The sequence below is a fragment of the Erinaceus europaeus genome, chromosome 13 (assembly GCF_950295315.1).
Source record: "Erinaceus europaeus chromosome 13, mEriEur2.1, whole genome shotgun sequence".
Lineage (NCBI taxonomy): Eukaryota > Metazoa > Chordata > Mammalia > Eulipotyphla > Erinaceidae > Erinaceus > Erinaceus europaeus.
This window is the reverse complement of record NC_080174.1, coordinates 83,037,859-83,052,578: the sequence shown is the minus strand read 5'-3', so window position 1 is coordinate 83,052,578 and position 14,720 is coordinate 83,037,859. Positions and strand designations below refer to the sequence as shown.

Below are 14,720 nucleotides of genomic sequence, written 5' to 3'. Positions count from 1 at the left end.
TCCTATCCTGGAGTGCTATGGTTACTCCTCCCCCTTCCCATTCTCCCGAAAGCTGCTCCTATAAAAGCCCTTCTTCTTCCACACCTCGCTCTCTTGCCTGCGCTTCACTCCGGTGTTCAGACGCAGGAAAGGTTACTGTGTGAGGCGGCCATTTTTGCTACCTCCACGTGGCCCAACCTGCCTCTCTAGCACCCAACTCTGAGGTGCCAGCGCAAATAAAGATTTGTGTTTCCTCTTCGCTCCGGACCCCCTCTCTCTCTTCCCCGTGGCCTGCACACAACAACATTAAATAGTCAGACTTGGGGCCCAGGCAGTGGCGCAGCTGGCTGAGCGCACATGTCACAATATGCAAGGACCTGGGTTCCAGCCCCTGTTCCTCACCTGCAGGGGAAAAACACAAGTGGTGAAGCAGAGATGCAGGTGTCTCTCTCCCTCTCTCTATCCCCCCTCTGGCTATCTCTATCAAATAAATAAAGATGATACTTAAAAAAGAATATAAGTCCATATAGGAATTGATAGAAATTACCAGACTAGAGTACCTTATTGATCCACTAAATAATTAAGCAATTTGGCTGAGTAGCATGACTGCTTTAGACACAACACTCTTTTTAATAAGCAATGTCCTTGAAAACTCTGCTTCAGCTGCCACAGCTCTAACAAATAGGTGGTCACCATACTTAGTCAACTATTATCACTTGAATGTATTATTTAGCAAACCAGCAGGCCATAAATCGGAGACAGTCTGTAGGGGCTGCCTGCATTACACATTCCTACCACCTCTTGCACATCCTTCAGCACCACACAAAAAAACGAAATGAAGCCAAATAGATCACAGCAAAGGCGACAGTGTACCAGAGCAACTCAACAATCTAGATATATGCGGGCGAATAATGCTTCATTCATGCTCTCTCACAAGACGGAAAGCATCTTAATATCATTCCCTTTGCAGCTCTCCTAAAGGTGAAATTTACAGCATGTCACCTTTTATCTTTAAAATGTGTATTGTATGCTTCATAATAATTTCATAGCTGAGTGCCTTATCAGCGTTTTTTTTTTTTTTTACAGGAGAGGCATTTAGATTCTGAAATGGGGCCTAAAAGAAGCCTTGTATTAGGAACCAGAAGATCTGCAAGCACTTTGAAATTTAATTTGGGTGTGTGTGTGTGCATTTAACTTTTCTTGCGACCACACCTGCTGATCTATTATTAGAACATACTGAAAGTGGATGCCCGGCATATTTGCTTGCAATACCAAATTTCTTTTTCAGAACTCAAGTGGTTTTCCGAAATGAACTATGACAGATTTTTTTTTTCATTTACAAATACCCAGAGATGTGTGTGTGTGTGTGTGTGTGTGTATGTATGCTTCAAATTATTGCTAAGTATAATCTTAAACATTAAAAATAGTTGGGGGGGAGTGCCACAGAGGAAATTGCAGAGCCAAAGGCCAGTGTCCTGATACCTGCCTCCCAATAAGTCAGTGGAAGGTACAAAGTGTGAGATTATCAAGATCAGTGCTTTCTCATGAGAGACTCTTCTTTTGTTAATTCAGCCAAGTGAATTTTCTAGGATGCAGAGCTCAGCAGAGGCTCCTTACATTACAGACACACATGAGTTATTATCTCTACCCTGCTGCACAGACTCACTGCACACCGGGCTTCTTTGTGTCCAAGGTCTTTATAAGCTGGTCCCCTCTAACAAGTCCTCTTGGAAGATTCACACCTGACATTCCCCAATTCCCTCCCAGCATTCCCACATGCGTGTCTACAAGCATTTGTAAACAGCTACAGGCCCTGGCTTTTGTTTTCCTGTTTGACAAGTGACTGAACTTCAACAAGCAAGCCATTGAAAGCAAACAATATTCCCCTCTCTCCACTAGTCATGAGAGCGTTTTCCATATAGGCTAAGGTGCCCCTGTAAGCTTCTTAGAATGTCGCTAAAACAGGTTAAGGAGCAGGGCTGCATTTTAAATGTCCAAAGAGCAAATAGGTATTTGTTCAAGCAACTGGCAAAGAGCACAACACATAAGAAATTGAACTTACTGGGGGTCAGGCGGTGGCGCAGTGGGTTAAGCGCATGTGACGCAAAGCGCAGGGACCGGCGTAAGGATCCCGGTTCGAGCCCCCAGCTCCCCACCTGCAGGGGAGTCGCTTCACAGGCGGTGAAGCAGGTCTGCAGGTGTCTGTCTTTCTCTCCCCCACTCTGTCTTCCCCTCCTCTCTCCATTTCTCTCTGTCCTATCCAACAACGAATTGCGTCAACAAGGGCAATAATAATAACCACAACGAAGCTACAAGGGCAACAAAAGGGGGGGGGGGGAAAAGGCCTCCAGGAGCGGTGGATTCATGGTGCAGGCAGCGAGCACAGCAATAACCCTGGAGGAGGAAAAAAAAAAAAAGAAATTGAACTTACATTCCTATATCCCAACGTGATTCCTGGAGTATTTTCAAAATACACCATCTCTGTCGTCACAGTGAAATTTAACTGAGTGTTAGTACGATTGAAGTGTCTACCACATACCTATCTTCCTACTTTTGCATATTTCTGCAAAATTAAGACATTCTGGGGAGAGCTGGAAGTGTAGCAATATTTATGATATACCAACCCCATTGGCGGCGGCCATCTGTACTATTGTTTCTATTGCCGACTTGTTAAAATACCGCCCGTCCCCACCAGTCACCAGTGAGGATCCCTGGCGATCTTTTAGGTCTATGGAGAAAAACAGACTCTGGATAAAATTCTCCAGATAGCAGGGTTTTTCTTCAAAACAATAGGTTTTCTTCCGTAATCCACTTGTTCCTGGTTTCTGGTCAGAGTAGGGAGTGGTAGCGAAAGTCAACAGAGGGAGAGGACATTCTTCCATTTTTCTATATTTCCCAGAAATCCATTCATCAGAATCACTCATCTTGCCCTTCCACCTCTTTGGTTCAGCAGCGGACGTGCAGAAAAGTAGTCGAGCGTGTCCCCCCCCCCAAATAGTTTGTCCAACTTAAGCTGCAGCAGTGCTGTCTGAGGAACTAAAATATAGGTCTTGCCAGCCCAGTCACTCAGAATGAGAAAGTGAGGTTAATTCCTTGTTGTCATCACCCCGGGTGAAAAAGCAGAGGGCTGCATACCCACCACACCCACACACAAAGCAGATCTTCAAAGTTGTTTTGATGAGGACACTTCTGCCCACATAACCGAGCCAAACACCCCTCAATTATTTCTGCCCTGTCCCCCAGCTAGGGTGGAAAGAACAGACTTCAGTTACAGACATCAGGGCGCCACTAGGAGCCCAGGCAGAGAGGCAGGCAAGTGCCACCCAGCCCAAAAGAAGGTTTGTGAACAAGACACCTTGGTCTGGGTCCCAATGCTGCTGACACCCCTTAAACAAGAGCCTCTCTGGGCATTCATCACTGTGAAGGCCTTCTGTGGCTGAAGGAATGGATTCCATGCCATCAACCATGTAAAAGGTCAGTCTTAAAATGGAAGTTAAGAGAGTTCAGTTACCTCGGTTTTCTGACCTAGCTGTCATTTTGTTTGCCCAAATGATTTCTCACTTTTCAGAGGCAGGCCCAGTCAGAAGGGGAGGGGGGAAAAATTATCTCACAAAACAAATTTATTCACAGGCCACCAGTTTAGAAAAACATCTTACCAAAGTGCCCTGAAAGGCCAAGACTTGATGAGACTTTGAGCTCAAGGAAAACTGGATATGAAGATATACCAAATCCTTGGGAATGCCAACAAAATAGTGTGTTTTTCTGAGTGTATCAGGTTTGAAACACTTTTCACTTGGGAAAGTATACGTAAAAAGTTAACTTTTGGGGAGTCGGGCGATAGTGCGGGTTAAGCGCACGTGGCACAAAGCACAAGGACCGCCGTAGAGATCCCGGTTCGAGCCCCCGGCTCCTCACCTGCAGGGGAGTCGCTTCACAAGCTGTGAAGCAGGTCTGCAGGTGTCTTTCTCTCCCCCTCTCTGTCTTCCCCTCCTCTCTCCATTTCTCTCTGTCCTATCCAACAACGACGACATCAACAACAACGAAACTAATAACCACAACAATAATAAAGCAATCAGGGTAACAAAAGGGCATCGAGTCCAGGCAATAACCCTGGAGGCAAAAAAAAAAAAAAAAGTTAACTTTTGTGTTCTTATTTTCCAAAGTTTTAAAAAATAGATTTATGGAGCTGCGGCAGTGACTCAGTGGGTAGAATCCATGCCACACCTTGTGGGAGTCCCTGGGCTCAGTCAGCAGCACCGTATTGGAGCACTTGGAGCACCGCACACAGCACTCAGGGAACCTCCTGGGTGGTACTCAAGTGTCTCCCCTCCCCTCTCTTATTCTCCCATTCTCTGAACTTTTAGAATAAACATTGAGTGCAACGGTTTCTCTTATCTGAGAGGGAAGAGGAAAAGGGAAAGACACCTAGAAGTTATAGATATAAGTGAGATTTCAAAAGGAAGTGAAGTAAGGCCACAGAATTGAATAAAAATGGGCGGAAGTGCCTGAGTGCGTGTGTTCCCATATCTGTGGCCTTAGAAGAACTATGGCAGCTTCTGCGAGAGGGAGACGGGACCACAGCCCTCTGGTGGTAGGAATGGTGTGGAATTACACCCCTATTATCTTATAATTTTGTAAATCACTATTAGATCACTAATAAAAAAATAAAAATTTAAAACCTGAGCCAACAAGGCACCTCAGTGATAATACAAAAATAATATTAAGGGAGTCGAGCTGTAGCGCAGCGGGTTAAGCGCACATGGTGCAAAGCACAAGGACCGGCGTAAGGATCCCGGTTCGAGCCCCGGCTCCCCACCTGCAGGGGAGTCACTTCACAGGCGGTGAAGCAGGTCTGCAGGTGTCTATCTCTCTTCCCCCTCTCTGTCTTCCCCTCCTCTCTCCATTTCTCTCTGTCCTATCCAACAACGACAACAATAATAACTACAACAATAAAACAAGGGCAACAAAAAGGAATAAATAAATAAAATAAATATTTTTAAAACTATATTAAAAGGTTAGGGCAAGGAAGTAATTCAGTAGGCAGCCTCTGTGCCTTAGCACACGTGAAGCCCCAGGCTCAAGGCCAGGAATCCAATGGAGTGCTAGCAGAAGCTCTGTGGAGGTGGAGTGCTGATATGGTGTCTCTCCCTCTCTCTCCATCTCTCCTTCCTTATCTTCTTTCTCTATCTCCCCCTTCTTTATTATTATTTTTTTGACACCTAATTGCTTTAACTTTATTGGGACAAAACAATTATTTATTTTATTTTATATTTTTGAATATTTATTTTATTTTATTTTATTTATTCCCTTTTGTTGTCCTTGTTGTTTTATTGTTGTAGTTATTATTGTTGTTGTCGTTGTTGGATAGGACAGAGAGAAATGGAGAGAGGAGGGGAAGACAGAGAGGGGGAGAGAAAGACAGACACCTGCAGACCTGCTTCACCGCCTGTGAAGCGACTCCCCTGCAGGTGGGGAGCCGGGGCTCGAACTGGGATCCTTATGCCTGTCCTTGTGCTTTGTGCCACCTGCACTTAACCCGCTGCGCTACAGCCCGACTCCCAGAACAATTATTTTTAAAGTTTTATTTTACTTATTTATTTCACTGAAAAGGAGAGAACTGCTTCATTCTGGCATGAAATGAAATGCTGGTGGGGAGCTTTCTCTATTGTGTGTATTATATTAGATTTATTTATTTATTGGATAGAGACAGCCAGAAATCAAGAGAGGATGGGGTGACAGAGAGGGAAAGAGACAGGGGGCTGGGCGGTGGCAAACTGTGTTAAGCACACATAGTATGAAATACAAGGACCCAAGCAAGGATCCCAGTTTGAGCCCCCAGTTACCCACCTTCAGGGGAGTAATTTCACAGGTAGTAGTGATGCAAGTCTGCAGATGTCTATCTTTCACTACCATTTTCTTTTTTTAAAATATTTTTATTTATTCATTATTGGACAGAGAAAGAGATAAATTGAGAGGGGAGGGGTAGAGAGAGAGGAAGAGAGACAGAGAGATACCTGCAGCCCTGCTTCACCATTCTTGAAGCTTTCCCCATGCAGGTGAGGACCAAGGGCTTGAACCTGGATCCTTGTGCACCATAATGTGAGTGCTTAACCATATGTGCCACCACCTGGCCCCTTCTCTTCTCCTTCCTGTCTTCCCCTCCCCTTTCAATTTCTCTCTGTCCTATAAAAAAATTTAAAACTTTAAAAAATTAAAAAGGCCACTGGAGCAGTGGATTCGTAATGCAGGCACCAAGACCAAGCAACAACTCTGGAGGCAAAGAGAGAGAGAGAGAGGGGGGGGGGGGGGAGGGAAGGAAAGAGACAGAGAGACACCTGCAAAAACTTCACCACTCTTGAAGCTTTCTTCCTGCAGGTGGGGACTCCAGGCTTGAACGTGGGTCCTTGCCCACTGTAACATGTGTGCTCAACCAGGTGCATCACCACCACCCAGCCCCTGCCCCTTCTCTGTCCACCTGAATTAAAAAGAACAAAATAACTCAGCAATAATGGAATTACACATACACAAGGTCCTTGTGCTACAAACGTTTTTAAAATAAATTTGACTTTCAAGACAACACTTTCGGGGGACTGGGTGGTGGAGCACCTGGCTGAGTGCACATGTTAAAACACACAAGGACCTGGGTTCAAGCCCCCAGTCCCCACCTGCAGGGGAAAAGCTTTGCAAGCAGTGAAGCAGTGTGCAGTTGCCCCCCCCCCATCTTGCCCTTCCCCTTCAAGTGATCTCTCTCTATTAAGTAAATAAATAAAACCTTTAAAAACAAATAAATTAGAAAGCACTTTTAGTGAAAGAGTACCTATATAAAAGCTTAAGTCCCTTGTGTGTGAAGAACTCAAAAGTATTTAAATGCATGCTATTTAATACCCAGCCCTATTTGAGCCCTGAGATCTCGCTCATAACCACTGACACATACACTAATGTTGCCAATTAAGAAGCTCCACTATTGAATTCAAGTGGAAGTACCTTCTGATTTTGCTATACCACTCTTGGACATATGGGCAGGAAAACAGAAGTTCAAAGAGGTGGCGCAGTGGATAAAGCATCGGACTCTCAAGCATGAGGTCCCGAGTTCAATCCCCGGCAGCACATGTACCAGAGTGATGTCTGTTTCTTTCTCTCTCTCCTCCTATTTTTCTCATTAATAAATAAATAAAATCTTTAAATATATGTTCAAAGGAAAATATATACACCCCTATGTTCAGAGTTGCATTATTTCCAATAGCCAAAGAGTGGAAGTAATCCAAAGACCCATCAAAAGACAACTGGATAAAAAGTTACATTCAATAGCATATAATATTTCGCTATTCGACAGAACATACACATGTTCAGTGGAATACTACTCTTCAATTAAAAGAACATATTGTATTCTTTGAGACAAAGTAGGTAAACGGGAGGTAACTATGCTTCCTGACATAAGGATGTGAAAGACAGCTACTGATCCCAGATGGTTTTGCTCACAGGTGGACTACAGAGTGAAACCAACTGGAAATGAAACATATAAACAGAGGAGAAGGGGGAGGAGGAGAAGGAGAAGAAAGAGGAGAAGAAAGCCGAACTATCTCCAAGACTCACCAATGTGTCCTGGAGCTCCGATTCCCCAGAGCCCTGCCCCACTAGGGAAAGAGAGAGGCATGCTGGGATTATGGATCGACCTGTCAACATCCATGTTCAGCGGGGAAGCAATTACAGAAGCCAGACCTTCCTTCCCCCTTCTGCATCCCATAATGATCCTGGATCCATACTCCCATAGAGACAAAGAATAGGAAAGCTTTCAAGGGAGGGGATTGGATATGGAATTCTGGTGGTGAGAATTACATGGAATTGTATCCCTCTTATCCTATGGTCTTGGCAATACTTCCATTTTATAAATAAATAGTAAAGAGAGAGGGAAAGAGAAGAAATAATAATCATAATTGCCAGTCTCTGTTCAGGGTGCCATTTGCCGGGCCGGGCTAGCTTCACAGGCGGTAGAGAGATGACCAGGGACTCATGGCTGAGCTGGGAACGCACTTCAGTCTTTATTGACAAGCGGGGAGGCAGTTCAACAATCTAGTCTCTTCTAATCTAATCTTTCTTCATTAGAAAGCCCTGTCTTTTAGGTCTCCTGAGGCGGAAGTGTCAGGAAGAGGAAGTACATAGGATGGGGGTGGGGGGAAGGAAAATAGTGTGCGAAGCAGTGGGGATTAAACCCATGAAAACAATGATTGTGTAAATAGACCACAGCCTCAAGCAATGCAACAGAAGGGGTCTTAGAAGCAGACTTTAGAAGCAGACCAACACATAATAAAGTAAACCAGCAGTTGGGGAAGGTAGCTCCGCAGTTAGAGCACAAGCTTTAAATACATAAGGCCCCAGGTTCAATCTTTGGTGTCACATGTGGTGTTCTGATCTCTCCGTCTCTCTCACTACGTTCCCCTCGGCTCTCAATTTCTCTCTGTCTCTATCCAATAAATAAATAAATAAATAAATATTTTTTAAAAGCGTGCTCTGGTCTTTCTCTAACATTGTGTGTCTTTCATCAAAATAAATAATAAACCTGAAGAAGAAAAAAAGAAAATAAAGAAATGTAGGGGGTACCTAAACCAGACAACTTATACTAATCATAAGTAAACTGTCTGCAGAGTTTGACAGATGATATAGAGTCAGAACTTCCAAGGGAAAAGTGAATAATCCCTTGAGAAGCAAAAGCTGAGAATTTTTCTACTAATTTGCCAAAAGCAAAACAGGTACTGGGCACAGCACCCTAATTAGCTGAGGCAAGAATGCCCACGTCTGGGGCTGCTCTGCCAGGACCCACAGAACTCACAGACCCAGCAGAAAACAGGCCACTGGCAAGGGAGCCTGGTGTCGTTCAAACGACAAAAAGAGGGAAAACTCTTGAAGCATGACATTAGAACAATTTACCAGGTGCGTCTATCAAGCTGAAAACCAGGCAGGAAAAAGCTACTTCTTACAACTTCTATTTGCTTCTTATTTAATACTCTTTAAAACTGAAATTACTTGGAAATTAATTTATGAAGTAAACTGGCTTTGGTTGTTTTTGGAAGACCGTAGAAAGAAGGAAGGAAAGACAGGGAGAGAAAAGAGACATCCAGCACCGTCCGTGAAGTTCCGTCCGTGCGACATCCCTGGGGCTCCTGTGCGGTGCTGCGGTTCACACTCATGGCCTTATGCATGGCAAGGTATGTGCTCTAGCAGGCGAGCTATCTGCCGGTGGCACGTTTATTTTATTACTGAATGGTAGGTGACACATCCCCTGCTAGTCAACTTACCGCACATGGGGTTCCTTTTTTTGTTTTTTCCCATGGTTTTCAAGTTCTACTCCAAGTCTTATAGATTTTAGATAGGCTCGAAAATCTAGCCAGCCTATGTATGTCTTGACATATTTAGTAGCAGATTCAGATTTATGAAATAGCAACCCAATCTTTTTTAAAAAGATTTTTTAATATTTATTTATTTCCTTTTTTTGTTGCCCTTGTTTTTATTGTTGTCATCGTTGCTGGATAGGACAGAGAGAAATGGAGAGAGGAGGGGAAGACAGAGAGGGGGAGAGAAAGACAGACACCTGCAGACCTGCTTCACCGCCAGTGAAGCTACTTCCCTACAGGTGGGGAGCGGGAGGCTGGAACCAGGATCCTGACCGGTCCTTGCGCTTTGCGCCAAGTGCGCTTAACGCGCTGCGCTACCGCCTGACTCCCACAACCCAATAATCTTTTCATTGGTAATGACACAGCAATCAACCACATGATTGGTAGCTTTCTGAAAGAACCCCGGAAACTCGGGAGCACTTCATCACATGGTGCTTCCTCATCCCTCAACTAAAGCGCCTCTGCCCACATTTCGGGTCGTTCCCTTCCGATGACCTGTCCCTGCCTCCAAGAAACGCAGAGGCTGGAGCTAGGAAAGTACTATCTCGTCAGGTTTCCTCGTCTCCACACACATTTCTTTATTTTCTTTTTTTCTTCTTCAGGTTTATTCTTTATTTTGACTTTATTTACAGTTTATGGTCAATGCAAGTCCACTCCATAAAATGAGAAATGATGGGGATTTGAGGCATAATTACACAGTATCAAAATAAATATGCAGGAGAGGGGGGGAACTACCAGCTTAAAAGTGGGTTCACTTGAGGGCGCCAAGCACGCATAGCGTGAAGCTCAAGAATCACCATAAGGATCCCGGTTTGAGCCCCCGGCTCCCCACCTGCAGGGGAGTTACTTCACAGGCGGTGAAGCAGGTCTGCAGGTGTCTGTCTTTCTCTCCCCCTCTCTGCTCTCTATCTTCCCCTCCTCTCTCCATTTATCTCCGTCCTATCCAGCAACAACAGCAGCAGCAACAACAATAACAACAACAGTGGAAAAAAGAAAAAAGATTGTCTCCAGGAGCAGTGGATTCATAGTGGAGGCACTGAGCCCCAAGAACAACCCGAAGGAAATAAAAGGGGGGTCATTCTCAACATGAGATTGCAGATGTGCTTTCAAAAAGAGCTCAAGGCTTGCTTTTTATTCCCCTAAAGACTTCTGGTCACATCAGGTACTAGAACACCCCAGAACGTTGCTCATGTGAAACAAAGGTGCTTCTAAAAGTATTTTTCGCCACCTCAACATGCAGCCCAGACTGTGTCCAGAGACTTCAGGTGTGGAATGACAACCCTTCAGCTTCATCACTCGGGTGAGACGTTTCCTTTCATAGTATTCTCTAATTCCATCCCAGGTGGTCCACTTTCTAACAAAGTCCCAAAACCTAGATATTCACCAGGTTCCGTGAGAGAGAGCATATGTTCACACATATCCATAAACCAGGGCAAATATATACCAGAAAGCAGAAGTACACTAGAGTTTGCAGGGAGTACCCCCCAAACACTTCCTCTCCACTATTCAACCTTTGGGTCCATGATTGCTCAACAATTTGTTTGGCTTTGTATGTTAACTCTCTTTTCAGCCACCAGGTTCCAGATGCCATCAGGATGCCGGCCAGGCTTCCCTGGACTGAAGACCCCACCAATGTGTCCTGGAGCTCTGCTTCCCCAGAGACTCACCCTACTAGGGAAAGAGAGAGACAGACTGGGAGTATGGATTGACCAGTCAACACCCATGTTCAGCGGGGAAGCAATTACAGAAGCCAGACCTCCCACCTTCTGCAACCCTCAATGACCCTGGGTCCATGCTCCCAGAGGGATAGAGAATGTGAAAGCTATTGGGGAGGGGATGGGATATGGAGATTGGGTGGCGGGAATTGTGTGGAGTTGTACCTCTCCTATCCTATGGTTTTGTTAATGTCTCCTTTCTTAAATAAATAAATAAATAAATAAATAAATAAATAAATTTTTTAAAGTGTTTTTCACATTGAAAACTGTGTAAAGTCTACAAGGTTCCAAAATTAAGGCTGCTCTTGGGCCTAGAACTAGTTTCTAACTGTCAAAAAACTGAGGGGCACATCCTTTCAAATATAACTATTCTAATTCTTAAAGAGAAAAAAAAATCTTTTTTTTTTAGAGAGAGAAATTGAGAGGGAAGGGAGAGAGAGAGAGATAGAGAGAGACATCTGCAGCACTGCTTCACCATTTATGAAGCTTCCACCCTACAAGTGGGAGCTAGGGGCATGAACCCAGATCTCTGTGCACTGCAACATGTGTGCTCAACCAGGTGTGCCACGACCTGGCCCCAACAAAACACTATCTTTTCAAAACAATTTAAAAGAACTACTGGGCTAAGGAGAGAAAACAGATGAAGCATGCCAGACTTGCATGCCCAAGTTGAAATAATACCAGGACTCTCCTAGTCGATTGCCCAAAGGTTCAGTATAACACCTTGGGGTTCATTATTTGTTACCTCTTAAATTCAAGATTTTTAAATATACTTCTTCACTAGTTCTTCTTGCTTAAAGGAAGAGGAGGAAGAGGAAGGGGAGGAGGAGAAGGAGAACTTAGCACAAGTGGAATTAGACAGCAGTGCCTGAGCACCAAGCACAAGTCGTATATGTGGGTAGAATCAGGGCACTAGGTGAGTCCAGCACCCCTCTAGGAACACCTGTGTGGGCATAGATATCTTCTCACTCCCCTGCAAAGCCCATTCTTCCAGCCAAGCATGAACTGGGGAAGATTCCCACTGCTGTGCTCTTGCACATGGCAGTGAATATCAGCAATTTAAGTGTACATCAAATCCAAGCTTCTAGAGAAGAGTTCTGTAGCCCAAAACAGAGAGTAATATTCAGCAGCTCTGTAAATCTGGCATGACATCTGTCAATATGCAAAACTAAACCCAAATAACATAATCCTTGCCCTAGAAAAGCTTCTATTCTAAAAATGGGACTGAGTCATTATATTATGAATACTACAGAACTCAACCTCATATAAAAATATTACCAGAAGTAGCAATGTTAGATGAACTGTGAAGTGTGGTTAAAAAAGGAGAAGAAGAAGAGACATTAAAAACATTAAGCTTTCTGAGACGCTCAGACTAAGTGGGGCAGCTATTAAGAAAGTCATTTGTTTTAGCTCTCCAGCAAAGGTTGAACTTCATCTTCAGAAACGTTACTGTCGAGCATAGCGAGCCCAATTTGGCCTAATGAATTCTCCGGCATTGTCAGTACTCCTTCACAATGACACAAATTACATTTAAACCATATGGGGCATTTAAGGATTACTCCCTTCAGACAAGGAACTTTTACACTAATCTTGGGTCCCATCAATTTCACCATGGCAGACTTATGAACCCCTATGCTTCTGGCCTCACAAAGACTCTGGCTCCTATTCTGATCAGCAGTGGCCTCTTCCCAGAGCACCGCAGAAACTGGGGACTTGGCATTTAACCACTCTTTCTTCCTTTACCTCCATCAGTAGATATTGACTGGGTGGCAAACTGTGTCTCAGGGTTGACGTTTGGGCTGGACCCAGGACCTGAAGAGGTTCACCTCTTCTGCAAATGCACAGAAGGGACATTGGTATGGGATATGCTCACCATGTATCTCTGTGGTCGAACACCAAAAAAAAAGCTATTACTCTGGTTCAAAGCGGCAGGGATGGGGCTGGGTGGTGGTGTACCTGGTTGAGAGCACATATTACAATAAGCTAGGGCCTGGGTTCAAGCCCCTGGTCCACACCTGCAGGAGGAAAGCTGCACGAGTGGTGAAGCAGTGCTGCAGGTGTCTCTCTCTGTCTCTTTCCCTCTCTAACTCCCCCACCCTTTCTATTTTTGGTTGTCTCTATCCAATAAATAAAGATAATTTTTTAAAAAATTAAATAAAATTTAAAATTTAAAAAAGCAGCAGGGATGATTAGACCCCAAGTTGAAGACCCTTTGCTTGTGAGGCTGTAGGTAGCTACTGCCCGCCCATGGGTGTTTGAGGTGTTTCACCCTACGCTAGGAACCCCAACTGGAGAGCAATCAGTCATCCATTCCTCTGACCAATGGTGAAAAGGTGTGTAGAAGAATGCCAGCCCAGGCTGGCTTAGCACTAAGAAGAGCACAGAAGTTTAGAGGGACAGACACAATCAGGGTTCCCATCTGTGACTCGTAGCTACATAAGAGGTACAAGCTAGAGCAAGTCACTTAAGTGAACTGAGTCTGTAAAGTGGGCAGAGCTCTCCAGGTCAGTCTGAGAAATGAACAAGGTAGCACTTGAGAAGACACCTGGCCACCTGTTTATTATTAAATAAATAATAAACACTTGGGGCCTTACAACCTACAAAACCTGAGGAAACTCACTGAGAATCAGGTGTATGCGAACGTGTGTGGGGAAAAACATACACACAGGGAGGGAAATAAACAAACAAAGCAAGGGAAACAAGTCCAGTTCAAAGAAGACTAACCTTTGAACTCAGACGACAGAACTGAGGTTACCAGAGGGGACTGGGTGGGGAGGGGACAGAGCTACATGGGCGGATAGAGTCTATTAGAAGGTACTTTGTTGGTGTGTGTGTGGTGCAGTAGAGCAGCGGAGCACAAGGACTGGCGTACGGATCCCAGTTCAAGCCCCCGGCTCCCCACCTGCAGGGGGATCCCTTCACAGGCGGTGAAGCAGGTCTGCAGGTGTCTATCTTTCTCTTCTCCTCTCTGTCTTCCCCTCCCTCTCTCCATTTCTCTCTGTCCTATCCAACAACGACAACAAAAATAGTAACTACAACAGTAAGACAACCAGGGCAACAAAAGGGAATAAATATATAAATATTTTTTTAAATCCATGCCTAAGGCTCCAAAGACCCAAGTTTAATGTCCCCACACCACCATAAGCCAGAGCTATGCAGAGCTCTGGCAATAATAATAATAATAATAACAACAATAATAATAACAATAACTCAAAAAGAAACCACATTTTAAGTGGAGCAAAAAATGCTCATCTGGATGTGTGCAAGGGACCTAACTATGAGCACTCAAGAGAGAAAGGAGTCTACAAGAGACCAGTCCCCATCTCTGTATAAAATAGCATACGCTATGTGAAAATTTTAAAACTCACAAGGCTTACGAATCTCTTCTATACAAAATGCACATGTGAGGTCTCCTGTTTCATTACAAATTATATTATTCAGCCATCTTGACCATCATATAAAACAGCCATTTATATGATGTATATTAAATTTTTATATGTATCTTTAATCTTATTTCCTTTTTAGAGCATTCCCGAGACATGTTTCACTTAAATCCTTTAAGAATATTCATTTGGAAGATTCTGTGCTCCTCTGATGGCTTCTTATATTCTAGCTATTCCTCAGAAATATGAGCTAA

The 14,720-nt window shown here is 44.1% G+C and overlaps 1 protein-coding gene across 2 annotated transcripts in view; it reads right to left on the bottom strand.

Annotated features, from left to right (window-relative positions):
* PGM1 (phosphoglucomutase 1) overlaps positions 1–14,720 on the bottom strand; it is an 82,283-nt gene that overhangs the window by 50,437 nt on the left and 17,126 nt on the right. The window contains exon 1 of one of the 2 annotated variants that reach the window (XM_007522533.2): positions 2,604–2,918. The exons of the other annotated variant lie outside the window; for it this stretch is intronic. Within the exon in view, the coding sequence (XP_007522595.1) occupies positions 2,604–2,903 (300 nt within the window). The 5' untranslated portion in view covers positions 2,904–2,918. Of the gene's footprint in view, positions 1–2,603; positions 2,919–14,720 lie in introns of those variants that run through there. 2 annotated transcript variants of the gene reach the window in all.